This window comes from Talpa europaea (genome assembly GCF_964194135.1).
Source record: "Talpa europaea genome assembly, chromosome: 9".
In the NCBI taxonomy this organism is placed as follows: domain Eukaryota; kingdom Metazoa; phylum Chordata; class Mammalia; order Eulipotyphla; family Talpidae; genus Talpa; species Talpa europaea.
This window is the reverse complement of record NC_140076.1, coordinates 116,907,312-116,921,542: the sequence shown is the minus strand read 5'-3', so window position 1 is coordinate 116,921,542 and position 14,231 is coordinate 116,907,312. Positions and strand designations below refer to the sequence as shown.

The following is a 14,231-nucleotide window of genomic DNA, read 5'->3' as shown; positions in this document are numbered from 1 at the left end:
GCGGGGAGGTGGGTGCCCTTGGGGGGGGCAGGGGCGAGGCGGGCTCCTGGGGTTCCCCTGCTCACCTGCGCGGCACCTCCCCCTGCTCCTCAGGACCCTTGGGGGCGCCCCTGCTGCGGCCCACGGCTCAGGCGCCCCGACGCCCGCGCTCTTGGAGTTGCAGCTCCTGCTCGCTGTGGGGCAAAGCGGACTCGGGGATCGGGCTGACCAAGGGGCTGCTGCGGGGCCTCCCTCTGGTTCACCTCTTCCTTAGCTCCCTAGGAAAAGGCCAGCTGCAGGGGCGATGTCGGATGGGCTTGGGGGTGAAGCGCCCCGTTCTGCAGATCACCGCCTTCTGACGATAAAGCGCGCTGTGGACTCAGGCCCGCCCAGCTTCCCGCTGCCCAAGGGGGTGCACCAGCCCCGAGGCCCTGGCCTTCCTGTCTCTCCAGGGCGCTTTGGAAGAGCGTGGGTTTTAGTTTTGATGGACCCCGCCCGTTTAGTAATTTCTCCTCCTACGGATTGTGCCGTGGCGTCCCGGCTGAGCAGTCCTTGCCTAGCCCGAGGCCGCTTTTCTTCCCCCTGTGACGTCTCCCGAAGGTGCCGTGGCCGTCTTAGGCCTGCTGTGTCCATCTGGGACCCCTGTAGAGCTGGCCTGGCCCGGCCTTTCAGGGCCAGGGTCCAGGTTCCACTTATGTCCTGTGTCTGGACGCCCAAGTTTTGCTCTTAAAAGGCAGCTGGTCTCGGCCCCCCTGTGTCCCGGCCGGCTCCCTGCCGCTGAGTGTCTGCACATGGACACGCGCGTTTTGCCACCCTTGGGAGGCGCGGGGCGCGCCATTCACGGCGGAGCAGCCATTCAGCCCGCGGCTGCCAGCATCCAGCTTCCTATCACCCCAGCGATGCAGCGACCTTTGCCAGCACGAGAGTCGTGAGAAAGATTCCCAGAATGAAATCAGCGGGCCGGCGGGGCATGTTGGCCCAGTGGGGCATGTTGGCCGTGCCCTCGCGCCTGCAAAGCCGTCCCCAAGCTCAGGGTAATTTTTGAGTAGGTTGGCAGCCCCTGCACGTGGTGAGATCCTGCCCCCCAAACTGCTCAGCCCCTCAGCCCGATGCGCGCCCGGCGACCTTAGACATCGCAGGCGGAAGCGTGGCCTCCGGAGCGTGGGGGGCTGTAGGACGCGCTCGGCGCAGACGCCAGGAGGGGGCTTGCCCACCCCTGCAGGCCCCATCTCCACAGTGACGGCAGCTTGCTGGTGGGAGAGGCCTCTGTTTTCGCCCGTGGCTGGAGGGTGATGGAACTCGCTTTACCCACAGAAGCCAGAGCCTGCACCACCCTTGCGCATCCTCCTCCCAGTGGGGCTGCGACTGTGGCGGAGCCCCCCCCCCAACTTGGCGCCTCTGGGCAGCTGCTGGGGCTCAAGGAGTCCTGGTGCACCCTCCCGCCCCCGCCTACCCCCGCCCTCTGCTCTGGGACCCAGGCGGGGGGCGCCCACCCCAGTGGGCCGCAGGCAAGGGCTGGGCTGCACCACGGCCGGGCTGGCTGGTGGGCCTGGCTCTGGCTCGGTTCTGAATGGCCACCAACGGCAGCACTCTGGCCTCTGCGCACGCGTCCTGCTTGCTGCGCCCGGCGGGCGTCTGTGACCCTCGGCTCACAGCAACCCAGCAGCTGAAGACGCTGTAATCCTGGTGTTAGGGGGGGAAGCGGGGCGCAGGGGCCGTCCTCGGCCGGTTCTCACACTCAGCCCCATGTCTGAGGTGCCAGCGCCCCGTCCTCGGTCATGCCAGGGCCGCGCCGGCTTCTCCACCCCAAGACCAAACCCCAGCTGACCGGCTGGGGGCAAGACTGACGAGGGCGCCGGGCACCTGTCCTGGCACTCAGCTGGGCTCTTTCTGGGAGCGGGGCCGTCTGGCCCAGCAGCTCCAAGGGGCCCTCGGTGGTGGCTTGGCCTGGTGGGCCCTCCTTGGCCCTCCTCTGGGGTGGGGGGTTCTGTCTCCCTGGCGCGCCTCCCTCAGAGTGACACGCAGCTGCGCGGGACCCCACACCATGGGACACAGCGTTTATTGCTTCTCACGGCGCGGCGGCTCACGGGCAGTGCTGTGGCCTGGGCCAGCCAGACCAGGGTGGCTGGGGCCGGGGAGCACCCCTGAGCCTGTCGCTGGAAGGCCGGGCAGGGGGGACGGCCCAGCTGGGAAGCCCCTTGTGTGGCCTCTCACCCGAGGGTGCCCAGCTGCTGCCTTGAGATCGAGGCTCCAGGGACAGCAGGGGGTGGCCCCTCCCAGGGTCTGCTGTCCCCCAGGCTCTGCATTACCAGGTGGGACCAGACCCAAGGGTGGAGACGCAGACCCGGCCTGGCCGGAAGGGGCTGTGAAGTCACCACCACGAGGCCCAAGTGGCTCCCAGGACCCTGGGCGGCTTGGCACGCAGAAGGCAGCTGGGTGTGCTGGTGGGGACTCGGGTAGCCAGTGTCCTTGCCACCCTCTGCCCCGTGGGCACCAGCCATCCCTCGCCAGGTTGCATTGTGCTCCCAGCCCCTCCGGCCTGCCGTGTCCTGTGGCCTGTGTTGTCTCGCCCAGGAGGTCTCCTCCTCGGAGCAGCCCCACGGGGGCACGGCTGTCCACTGCATCCCCGCGGCTCCACCTGGGTGGAGCCATCCCGGGTGCGGCCATCCCTGCAGCGGCTACAAGTGCCACACGCCCGCACACGCCCGCACACCCACACCTGTGCACATGCACACACCCGCACACACATGCGCACACCCGCACGCTGCGGGGTGACATCTGTGCGGATTTGCCAAGAAGTGGGCGGAGGCAGGCCTCGGGAAGGGGCGGCCAGTGAGGCTGGAGGGGGCGGCGAGGAGTAAGCAGCACAGCGGCGTCACTGTCTGCACCTGCGAGTCCTGGCTTTTCACCCACCGGGACTGCCCAGGGGAGGCCACGCATCTGAGGCCTGGGCCGCGCTGGCCGGGATGGTGGGGCGGGATGGGCCCTCCTCACTGGACAACAGCGGTGGAGTTGGCATGGGCGGGGGCACCGCCTGGCATGGCCAGCTCATACAGCGCCTGGTAGGTGCCCACCACAAAGCCCAGGAAGCCCAGCACGCTGATCAGGGCGTCCTTGGCGATGACCAGCGGGCTCAGGCCCTCGGAGTAGTAGGTGGCGATCTCCAGCAGGGGCGGGATGATGAGGGCCAGGGCGCTGCTGCTCACGGAGCCCACCAGGGAGAGGACCAGGTCCAGGCGGGGGATGAGGATGGCCAGGACGCCTGTGGGAGAGGACGGGCGGGTGGGTCGTCCGTGCGAGCTGAGCTCCTGGGCTTGTTCCTAAAATCCTTTTCTTAACGCGCGGAAGCTCCCGGCCCTCGCACCACCAGTTCCGTCGAGAAACTGAAACCCCTCGCCCCGGGCCTGGCAGGAGGCTGCGTGGGGGATGTGGCTCCTTCCTCTTTCAGACGTGCTCCCCCGACTCCGCCAAGCTCCCCCCCCCATGAGGCCCCGGCCGGGGCGGGCGGATGCCTCTGACGGGCTCTAACGGGAGGACGGACGGGCTCCTGTAGGACTGGACACCCTCGGGGAAAGGAGCACAGAGAGGGCCCGGGCCCCGCTTCGTGGGGGATGGGGCGGAAGGAGCCGCGGGGAGAACGTGTCCGCACGTCAAGACCGATTCTGGGGCGCGTCCCTGAGGGTGCTGTGGGGCCGGCCACCCCCGGCGTCACGAGGGGTCTGGGTAAGGTGCCCTCACCCCCTGCTGCGCGCGCAGACATTTTTGGCCTGAAACAGTCGTTACGTCCCCGGCTGCAAGTCCCACATTTTCCACAGCGAAGGTCCTCCCGGTCGCGGGCACTGTGCTGTTGACATCTCTCCCCGAGAAACAGACAGAATTCAGAGACCCCGGCTCGGGGCGGGCCCTCTGCGGCCACACGCCATCGCCCGCTGCCCGGTCGGGCTGGCCGTGTGCGAGCAAGTCGGCCGGCCCCTCCAGTGCTGTCCTGCTGGACAGACACTAAGAGGGGAGGATTCTGAGTGTTTGCAGCTTTTGCCTATTTTTGATTTTACCTGATGGAAAATTTTACTGGTCAGCCAAGAAAGAGCAGACGCCCCTGCCAGGGTGGAGGGGCTCGGCGGGCGGGAGGGCCGGGCGCTGCAGCCCCCCACGGTCTCGTGTCTCTGGCAGGGGACTTTGTGTGTAGGGCACAGCCCCCCGGCAGGGCCGCGTCTGAGAGCTGATTCTTTCAAGGCCTCAGACGAGCGGTCTCTGCTCTCCTTGATCGGCTCGCCCTGGCATGGGCTCCGCACACCCGCCGTCGGAGTCCAGGCTCCAGGACCCGGGATCCCCCCCACCCCACCCAGGGCAGGCCCCTGGCTCTGGGGTCTGACGTTCTGCGTGCGCCGCTGGAAACGACACGGGACTGAGAAAGTCAGCGTGTCCACTGGACACTGCGTCCAGGTCAGTGAGACTCAGATGATTGCGCTGAATCGCTCATCACAGCCGCAGGACGCTGGTCTCACACTGGCTGGGCGTCTGCGCACCCTCTGTCTCGGCTAAAAGACCCAGAGAAGGCGGCCTGGGCCGGAGCCCGGGGCCTGGGGGAGAGGCCAGCCGAGGCCAGGGGACAGCTGCAGGGGACGGCGCGGCTGCCGGGACACCCAGGGCACTGCAGCGGGGAGTGCGGCCCGAGACCCGCAGACCCTCCACTGCCGCCCCCCGGCCTTCGCGGAGCGTGGGAAGGCGCCCTAGACGTGGGCCTGGGTGCGGACAGGGAGGCCCAGCCCCACGCTCGCGGCCACTGCTCTCGCCGGGCGTCTGCTCTCCATCACGCCTGCAGGGCGGCCCTGGGCTAGGGCTGGAGTGGATGAGCTCGTCCCGGTCATTGCGCCTGGCTCCCGCCTGGCTGCCTGTTGTGAGCTTGGGCCAGTCACAGCCCCAGCTGCTGAGCACCCCCGCGGCGCCCGAGTCCAGCACGCGGACGGATGGACTCAAGGGCTCTGCCCGGGACACAGGGCAGCGCTGACGTCGTCAGGCCTGCTGCGGGCGGGCGGCCAGCTGGACCCCTGCACTCGGGCCTGACTGTTCCATGCGTTTGGACAAGTGGTCAGCAGCAGAGCCCGGCCCCAGCTGGGCCTGGAGGACACGCACCCTCACGCTGCTCTCAGGCCCCGCGCCACCCTCCAGCCGCTGGTGCTGGTCAGCCAGAGACACGCCCGTGGCCCCAAGCACCCACTCACCGGTCAGGCAGACCATGGCCAGGCGGACGGACAGGTCCAGCGGCAGCTTCCAGCGCTTGGACACACGGGACACGGCGAAGGGGACGACAATCTCGGCCGGGACGTAGAAGGGCAGGGGGTAGGAGCACAGGATGCCCAGCACGTACAGCAGCTTGACCGACTGGTACAGCCTGCGGCACACACAGGCCTCAGCCCCGCTCAGACACCTCCGGAGCCCGGCCACCCCCAGCCCAGGCGGGGCCGCTGAGAGGCCGTGGTTGCGGGACGCAGCACCCTGGGCCCGCCAGGTCTGCCGGGGCGCCCTCCCAGATTTCAGGCACAGCCTGAGGCCAGGCCCGCCAGGGAGCCTGTGCAGCCTTGGGGCCCCCAGTGCCCTGGGCTCCAGCCTCACACCCTCCGCCTGCCTCAGGGGTAGGGCCCCTCTAGGGGGCGGAGGCCTGGAGGGGGCTGCAGGGCTGGGGCTGAGGGCGGGGGCCCTGGGGTGCCCAGGCCTGCCTCCACTTAGCGGGGTCTGTGTCAGCAGATGTGTGAGCAGGTGTGTGTGCACAGGCACTGGTGTGCCCGTGTGTGTGGGGGGAAAGGCACCCCTTTAGGAGAACTAGGGTGCGTGTGACCCTCAGACAGACAGGCCTCCCGTGGCGAGCACGCGGGTGGGTGTGCGAGGGAGGACACCAGCGCCCCGGGGGGGCCTGGCCCCGTGGCCCACACCCTGCTCCCCGCGGCCCAGGCCCGTTACCAGCAGCTGGGCAGGTTCAGGGTGATGCTGGCCCTGACGTCCTCCCCGAAGCGCACGTAGCCCAGCGTGGCGACCAGGGCGTAGACCACGGTGACGATGAGCATCCCCACCGACAGGATGGCCGGGAAGCGGCGGGCGTCCTCCATCTTGTTCTCCAGAGGCAGGACCTGGGGCCAGCGCGGGGGACGGCGTGAGCGCGGAGAGGGCAGTGGCCGGGCAGCAGGCGGAGCGGCCCAGCGACCGTGGCCGGCGGCAGCCTCTCCAGAGGGCACCTGACCCTCCCCACCCGTGAGCCTTCAGGACACGCTGCCCACGGGGAGGGGCCCAGTTGTGGGGGGCCGAGGGGGACCTGGGGGTGGGCGGGGGTGGGAATGACCCGCAGAGCGTGAACGTCTTTAAAGCCACCGGGCAACGCGTTTCAGAGACGTGAACTCCATGTTGGAGTAATTTTGCCACCATCGCCATGAAAGCAAAGGCCAGCTGTGGCCAGCACAGCCTGGACGCCCAGGGCAGCAAGGGCCTCAGGAGACACAGGAGATCCGCCCTCGGCTGCGGGACACTGGGGGGTCAGCTTGGGTGTCCAGATAATGGGTTAAGGGGCTGCAGGCCCCCACGGTCCCTCGTCACGGACACCCGGGCCCCAGCACATGGCCGGAGCCCCCAGCCTGGGCCTCGCCCCACCACACAGACAAGAATGACCCTCTGCGTCACCCCTCCCGCGGGCCAGGCCCGGCTGCGGCCGCCCGCCCGGCAGCTCACCAGGCCGATGCTCTCGTAGGAGAAGACGGCGGTCCCGAAGAAGAGCGGGTAGGTCGTCCAGCTCCCCACCAGGGGCAGCCGGCTGGGGTCCGGGATGCCCTGCGGAGAGCGGGACAGGACTGGCTATCGCCGCCCCTGACCGCCACCACCCTCGGGCGCCCGGGGCCGGCCAGACCACGCTCACCTGCACGATGTACTGGGTGAGGATGACCAGGCTGACCAGCATGCTGGCGTTGGCCAGCAGGGAGAGGGCAGACAGGACGCGCAGGTTGCGGAAGAAGCACAGCAGCACCAGGCAGGGCAGGAAGGCCAGCATGTAGAGCCGCGAGTCCATGGTGGGCGTGAGGACCACCGTGGCGTTGGCTTGGCAATCGCTGGTGGTGCTGTTGGCCTCCTCCACGACCTGCGTGGGGGGACAGGTGGGCACTCAGCCGTGGGAGGCTCGGGCCGGCCCAGGAGCCTACGTGGGGGGCTGGGGCGCAGCAGGTAGGTCTCCCTGGACCTGAGCACTGCCCATTGGCTGGGCCCGCCCGGCCTGGCGTCCCGGCCCTGCCTGGTAAGCGTGCACCCCAACACGCTGGGTTGGGGGTGTGGGGGTCACGGGGAAGGAGGCCAGCCTGGGCCTCAGCGGGCACCCCCTCCGGGGCCTGACATGAGAGCAGAGCCAGACCAGACACATCCATGCTCGCCCCATGGGCTCCGGCAGCCCCGTCCCCGCCCCCCGGCCGCCCCCACCCCTGGGCGCCCCGTCCCCAGTCTGTTCCTCTTCTGTGCTTGCAGGTTTCAAGCTCTCGCTGTCATTCTGAGAGTCAGCCCACATTCCCCACCAAACCTGCTTTCTCTTTAAGTTCCCCAGAATCTTTCTCTCGCTTCCACCCAAAATCCCCTCCCTCCCTGTTGCGTGTCCTCCTCCTCCTGGAGCACAGCCCTGTCAGGAGACAGCCCCCACCGCTGGAATCCCCACCAGGGGGTTCGGGATATAGGGGCATAGAGGGGCAGCCGGGGCTGAGCGGGCAGTGGGGGGAAAAGCAGGGGAAAGGCAGAGTGTCCGGCCCCCTGCAGCCCCTCACACCGGAACAGCAGCGCCGGCCGGCCGGCGGCTCTGCCTCAGTCAGCCCCAGGCCCGAGGAGTCCCAGCCTCTCTGCCTGCTCACCACGAGGGGGTGACCCCGGCCTTCGGGCCTCCTGCAGGGCCACTGCCTGGAGCGTCTGCTCCCAGCCCACAGATCCCGCCCACCCACCTCGTCTCCCGGGGCTGGGACCCTCCCTGCGCCCAGGGCCATGGCCGAAGACCCCAGGGAGGCCTCAGCAGCCTCCCCGCCCTGCTCTGTCCCCTTCTCTGGGCATTGTTAGTGGTGTCCGACCCCGGCCCCAAAATACCACCTTGCTGCTGCACGGGTGTGTGTCGGTGCCCGGCTGAGCCCCGCCCCAGAGTTGGCGCCTGTGGGCTTCCAGGGGCAATGCTGGGACTCAGCTGGGTTTTGGTGCAACCAACTGGGCCGTGCGTTTTATGTGCCCTCAAACAATGACCCAGTCACTCCACTCTAAGGAGGGTGTAGACGCCTTCGGAGGGTGTGCTGCAGGCCGAGGCGCAGTAGCAGAGACCCCGAGCGTGGGGTGGGCCGTCGCCTCCTGCTCTGGGAGGGCATTGCAGGAGGCCCGCAGGGCCTGGCCGCTGCCCATCGCCGTGGACTAACAGTAACGCGGTTCTGCTCTGAGGCCGACCCGGGGCTCGGTGCTAAGAACTGAACTCTGGGGCACACGCGCGCTTCTGACCTTGGCGCTGTGACCTTCACCACAGACCTGCCCGAGAAGGTCACAGGAGCCGAGCGAGGCAGGTCGGGACGCTGCACCCGGGCCACTCAGCCTCGCGCGCCGGGCGCCCCTTCTTTCTATAGTTATCAGTGTCCAGATTTCTGGTCTCATGCAGCAGAAGGCGCGTCCTAAGGAGCGGCCGTGTAGGGCGCGCGTGCCCGGCTGAGGATGGCCGCGATGGCCGCTGCTCCGCCCCCTGCAGGGCGGCGTCTGGTCCAGACCAGGGCTCGGGCCTCGGCTCCTCAGGTCAGCAGACGGGAGCAGGTGCCAGAGCAGGTGCCCCCCACGAGCCCTGAGCCAGGACTTTGGCAGAACCAGGGCCTCCCAGAGCCGGCCCTGAGGACAGGCCTGGGCAGGGGCGGGGGCTGGCGGGGGCAAGGCAGAGCGTCCGGCCCCCTGCAGCCCCTCACACCTTCCTTTGCCGGGCCCTCGGGACGGGCACCCACGGGCAGGAGCGATCTGACCCGCAGCTGGAGGGGACGCTCCTGTCGTGCCCACTTCCTCCCTTTCTAGAACACTCTACCTGTTTTAAATTATCGGCCAGAAACACAACGTAGACACAGCAGAAGCCCAGCTGGGTCACGATGAGGAAGAAGACCACCAGGTGCCTGGGGAGAGGAGAGTTAGGCAGGGAGAGCCTCGGGCAGGCGGGGTGGCCCCACCTCAGCCCTGCCCACAGCTAACAATGGCAGTAAAGAGGCCCTAACAGTAGCTGTTTTCACAAGAGTTTCCCAGCCACCTGGAGGCACACCCTGGCTGCAGTGTGAGACTCTTCCTGCTGAGCCTCCCACCGCCCCCGCGGCATTCCTGTCCCAGGGCCCTGGGCTGGGTGTCCCTCTTGGCAGTCACTGACACCCCAGCAGGTGCGGCCAGACACCGTGCTGGGCCCACGCGCCCAGACACCCCGCGGGGGGCCAGAGAGCCTTCTAGAAAAACAGAGCTGAGTGGACACCCCCTGAGGAGGAGACAGGAGGACGGGCAGTGGGGTGCGGGCTCAGCGGCCTGGGTGGGGGGGTGAGGCAGTGGCAGCGGCAGGCCTGAGTGCCGCCGAGGGGTGCGTGGAGGGAGCCGGGGCAGCTGCGGGGAGACGAGTGGGCTCAGGCCCCTGGGCCCAGACAGCAAGGGGACAGCAGGGGAGGCGGCTCGAGCCCAGGACCCGCCGTTTGGGGAGAAGGAGACTGAGCGTATGCAGAGCCTGGCCCAGAGGCCGCGGGGCCGGGGAGGGAGCCTCTGGGAAGAGGGGCTGCTGCTCCGAGCGTCCGGGGCCGGGAGGGGCCCTGGCAGCCTTTGAGGACCCGGCAAGAGACCCCGGGGCCTGTGGGCAGAGAGGCCCATGACCGGAGGAGCATGCAGGGCCCAGTGAGGAGTGGCCGTCCAGAGACCCGTCCGTGGCGCTTCCGAGGTGGCCGAGGCTGCCCAAGAGCTGGGCTGCTGGGGGCGGGAGCTTCGGTCCCTAATTTTGTTATTTTGGGGGCGAAGTTCTGTGACCGCATTTCAGGGTGGAGCGAGGTTCCAGCTACTGTGAGGGCGGGGGCTCTGCTCGGCCCCCCTGGGAACTGAATGTGGTTGAGTGGGTGCTGGGCCCTGCAGGGCCTGCTGGGTGGGCCCCCGAGCTGCCAAGTTGGGGTGTCACAGCTCCAGAGCCACCCAACAGGCGAGGCGGAGCGCAGGAGGGAGAAGGCAGGTAACACACAGCACAGGTGAGGGCTGGAGTTGAGGGCCGGGGCTGAGGGGGCCTCTTGTCATGGGGAGCGTCGAGGGGGCCGGGGCTTCTGCCCCCCAGGCCTGCTGTCCACTGCCCCTCCTCGCTCAGCTGCCCGACCCGCCTTCAGTTCTGTGTCTGCAGCGGGAAGGGCCGCACCGGTCAGCAGCCGAGCCCCGCTTAGAATCTGCCGCACGGTGCCTTCCCCTGCCCCGGCCTGTCCCAGCCCGTTCATGGCGCCGTGCCCACTGCCTCCGCTGCCCCTGGCCGCCCAGCTCCCGCCCCCACCCTTCTGCTGCCCTCCCGGAGCTGGCCGTGGTGCAGCCCATTCCTCCCGCCCTGCTGCCCGCAGCACCTGCTCCCTGAGCCCTGGCCGGCAGCTGCCGTCTCTGCCCGGATGCCCGGGGCTCTGCCGCCCCCTCCTGGTCGTTTCCCCTCTCCAGAACCCCTACTCGGGGGTTTTGGGGCAGGCCGTGCGGGGGGCACCGGGAGGTGGATCCCCAGAGCCTGTGCCTTCCAGGGAAGAGGCCGCGGCCCGGGGACGGCCAGAGGACTGTCCGCCGCAGCAGAGGCCGGGCGCCGAGCCCGCGCGAGCACCTCCGCCGCTTCTCTGGATCGCTCCCAGGGCCAGGAGCCCCTCGGCTGTCTGACCAGGAGGCCCCGTGTCCACGGCCCGCGCTGGCCACTCTCCCCCCTCCCCCCGCACTAGCGGCGGGCAGTGACCCCAGCCAGCTAAGTCTTGCCTCCTGGCTAAGCGCCTGCCCGTCGCCGTGGTGCGTCCAGGGCCCCGTGCCGAGGCCTGGACCAGGGCGGCTCCACAGAGCGAGAGTGACGTTCAAGTCGGGAGTGAGGAAGGAGCTCCCTGTTCCTGAGGCAAACGCAGCAGGGCTAGGCTCACACCCCAGCAGCCCTCCAGGCGGAGCCCCAGCCTGCGTGGCCTCCGGGCAGCAGCGCCCTGCACCACCCCCACAAGCGGGCAGCACCTTCCCCAGTGTGCGTGGCTGCGCAGCCAGGCGCTGGGACTGGCCTCCAGGCCGTGCTGCACCGTGTCCCCGTAGTCCAGGAAGGGCTTGTTGAATCTGCGGAGAAAGCGTGCAGTTATGGGGGAGCGTGGCGGCCAGCAGGTGCAGGGGCGCGGCGGGGCGGGCGCGGAGTGGCTGGCTCCCCGTCCCGTCTTGGGCCTTGTTGGATCACCTGTCCGGGGGCGTTTGCTTCTGGAGGGTGGCAACCACGCCTCCTGCGGTGCCCACCACCTTCCAGAGGCGGTGCCGGGGGTGAGGGCTCTGCTCCCTGTACAGGTGGGCCAGGCAGGTGTGCCCGGCCTCCGCTCTGGCCCCCGCCCCCAGCGCCGTTCCCTTTCTCTTGGTCTTGCAGGAGAAATCGGAGATGTGAGCCCTGATGGGGTGTAGGGTGGTCTGGGGTGCCCCTGAGAACGCATTCAAGGCAGGGAGGCGGGGTGTGGGTCCTCACCTGTGGCAGAAGTGCCGGGCACACCTGACTAGGATGTGCATGCAGTGGCAGGAGAGGAAGCCCATGGCCAGCAGGCTCAGCGGGCCCAGCTGGGTGGGGAGAGCAGGTCGCTGTGAGTCCCGGCGGGAGGGACACGGCGGCAGGGGTCATGCAGGACGCAGCAAGCTCTACACCCGCCTGGTCGGCAAGCCCCCGGAAGCACGGCTGTTCCTTGCGGCTGACGCCCAGGCGGCACTCCACAGAAGCCACCCCGGGGCGAGGCGTGGCAGCCAGCCTCCAAACCACTGCCCCTCTGCCCCCCCAAAGGCTCCTCCAGGAGACCCGGGCCCTCTGGAGCCCAAGTCCAGCCCTGCACCCCACAAGGGGGGGGGAAACTGAGGCCCAGTGGACAGGAGACCTGCCAAAATCCATGCCGAGCCAGGACCCAGGCGGGGCGTCTGGACTCCGAGCCCTGACCTTGGGGCACCCCCCAGCATGGACGGGACCCCCCAACTGTGGCAGGCGCCCCCTTACCAGGACGCCGGCGTTCCTCATGGCCAGAGGCAGCCCCAGGATGCCTGTGCCGATGTTGCTTTTCAGCAGATGCACCAGGGCCTGGAACTCCCTAGGCAGAGAGGGGAGGGAGGGTGGGGGCGGGCAGCGCCACCCCCTCCTGGGAGGCGGGGCCCGAGCTCAGCTGGGGAGCAGGGCAGGCCCTGGCCCCCAGGCACCAAGGCTCCCTGCAGGGCGACCAGCCATCCAGGGAGCCCAGAGCAGCCCAGCCCCTGCCGCTGGCACCCGACGCTGTCACAGCAGCGCTGGCATGGGGCAGGCCGTGCGGGGCCCTGTGCCGGGGGCACGGGGAGGTCGGTCCCGAGAGCCTGTGCCTTCCAGAGAAGAGGCCGCGGCCCGGGGACGGTCAGAGGACTGTCCGCCCCCACAGAGCCAGGCCCCCAGAGTCCGGTGTGGGGCGGGCCGGCCCGCTTAAGCCGAAGCCCGCTGTGCCGCCCGCTGCCCGGCCAGGCGGCATGGCTCACCGCTCAGAAGCCCCGGGAGGGCCTTCGGGCCAGGGTGCAGCGGAGGCCGTGGCCAGGGCTGGGCTGGGCGAGGCAGGGCCAGCGCTGGGGGTGTTCTGGAAGCGCCGCCCAGAGCTGCTTCCTTCATGTCAACCCAGACCCCTGCTCTGTCTGGTTAAGGGGTCAAGAGAACATGGGGGGCTCCCCGGCTGGGGCTTCAGCACCACGGACCCGGCACCCCACGGCCTCCACCGCGGGCTGGTTTTACAGGACGAAGGGTCCGCGGGTCACTGCTGATTTCTGACCAAAGGTCTTAGAAAATCAGAGCCGAGTCTGAGTCGCCCGGCCGACTTCAGGGCACAGCGGGCGGGGGCCGTGTGGTCGGGCCGGAGGCAGGGACGGCCCGGGGGACCTTGGCGCGTGCCCGTCGGGTGGTCCCGGCCGCGGCTTAGAGGTGCTGCTTGGCCACCACGGGGGCAGCGAACAGTCACTTCACAGAGGAGAAACTGAGGCAGCCGGGCGGAACTCGGAACCAGGCGACAGACGACTCCCAGCCGGACCCGCCCGGCCTCGCCTCTCCCGGCTACTTCCCTGATTCCAAGGCGGCCATCGAGCCGTGTCAGCTCGGGACACTCACCCGTCTGTCCCCAGGGGCTCCCGGGGATTGAGAAATGCCCCACTGCCGCGGCCAGCGCCCGGCCCGGAGGCCAGGATTCCGATTCCAAGGCAGCCACACTGCCTCCAGCGGTCGCCCCGCAGGGCAGGGCAGGGCGGGGGCTGCGGCCCCTCCCCGCACACCTCCCTGCGGTCGCGGTCGCCTCCGCGCCCCTCCTGCCCCTCGCTCTGCGCTGCCCGCTGTCCCTGCCTGCAGCGGGGAGGCTGAGGCTTAGGGAGGGAAGGAGCGGCGGAGACTTGCAGGCAGGTGCCCTCCGTCCTGGCGGCCGACCGCCCCCCCACGGGCAGCAGACCCCTCCCCCGTGGGAGGACACGGCTCCCGGCTGGCCCTCCTCAGCTGACACCCCCGACCAGGGTTTCAACACTCCCGAGCCCACGGCCCCCCTGGCGGGGAGGACAGGACAGGCTTCCTCCCGCGCCTCCTGCAGTGTCTCCCGCCCCAGGAGCCGGCGGCGCCGGAGCCACCGAGGCCCAGGCTCAGGCCCCCCTCGCCGACCAGAGGTCGGGGTCTGCCCCTCCCACAGGTGAGCTGGACTTCAGGGCCAGGACTGGCAGCCGCGTCGGGCGGGACCGCAGCCCACAGGGGCTCCTGGCAGCCCACTCCCGCCCGCACGGCTGTCTCCCCGGCCCGTCTGCAGCGGGCGGGGGTCACACGCACAGCCTGGCGTGGACAGCAGCTGCCCGCTGGGCGGCTGGAGGGACACTCACGTGATGCCCTTGGTCTTGCCAGAGCCCCGTGGCTCCTGCCCCTCCGAGGCGCTTCTCTCCGAGGCCCCGGGCTCCGGACTCCGCGGCCCGCCTCCCCCGGCAGCGGCCAGGGGGCCCAGCGCAAGGGCCGTGGCTCCGGGGGACCCCGCAGCATTCTCGGCCTCGGACAT

General features: G+C 69.6%; 1 protein-coding gene across 1 annotated transcript; it reads right to left on the bottom strand.

The window, feature by feature from the left end:
* Positions 1–2,969: 2,969 nt before the first annotated feature.
* On the bottom strand, positions 2,970–14,231 carry LOC311176858 (proton-coupled amino acid transporter 2-like; the record flags this gene model as incomplete). Its single annotated transcript, XM_084242498.1, has 10 exons — positions 2,970–3,241; positions 5,202–5,371; positions 5,938–6,104; positions 6,697–6,795; positions 6,881–7,099; positions 9,035–9,119; positions 11,197–11,292; positions 11,684–11,772; positions 12,197–12,287; positions 14,062–14,231. 10 exons carry the CDS (start codon positions 14,229–14,231, stop codon positions 2,970–2,972), a joined length of 1,458 nt encoding a protein of 485 aa, XP_084098624.1.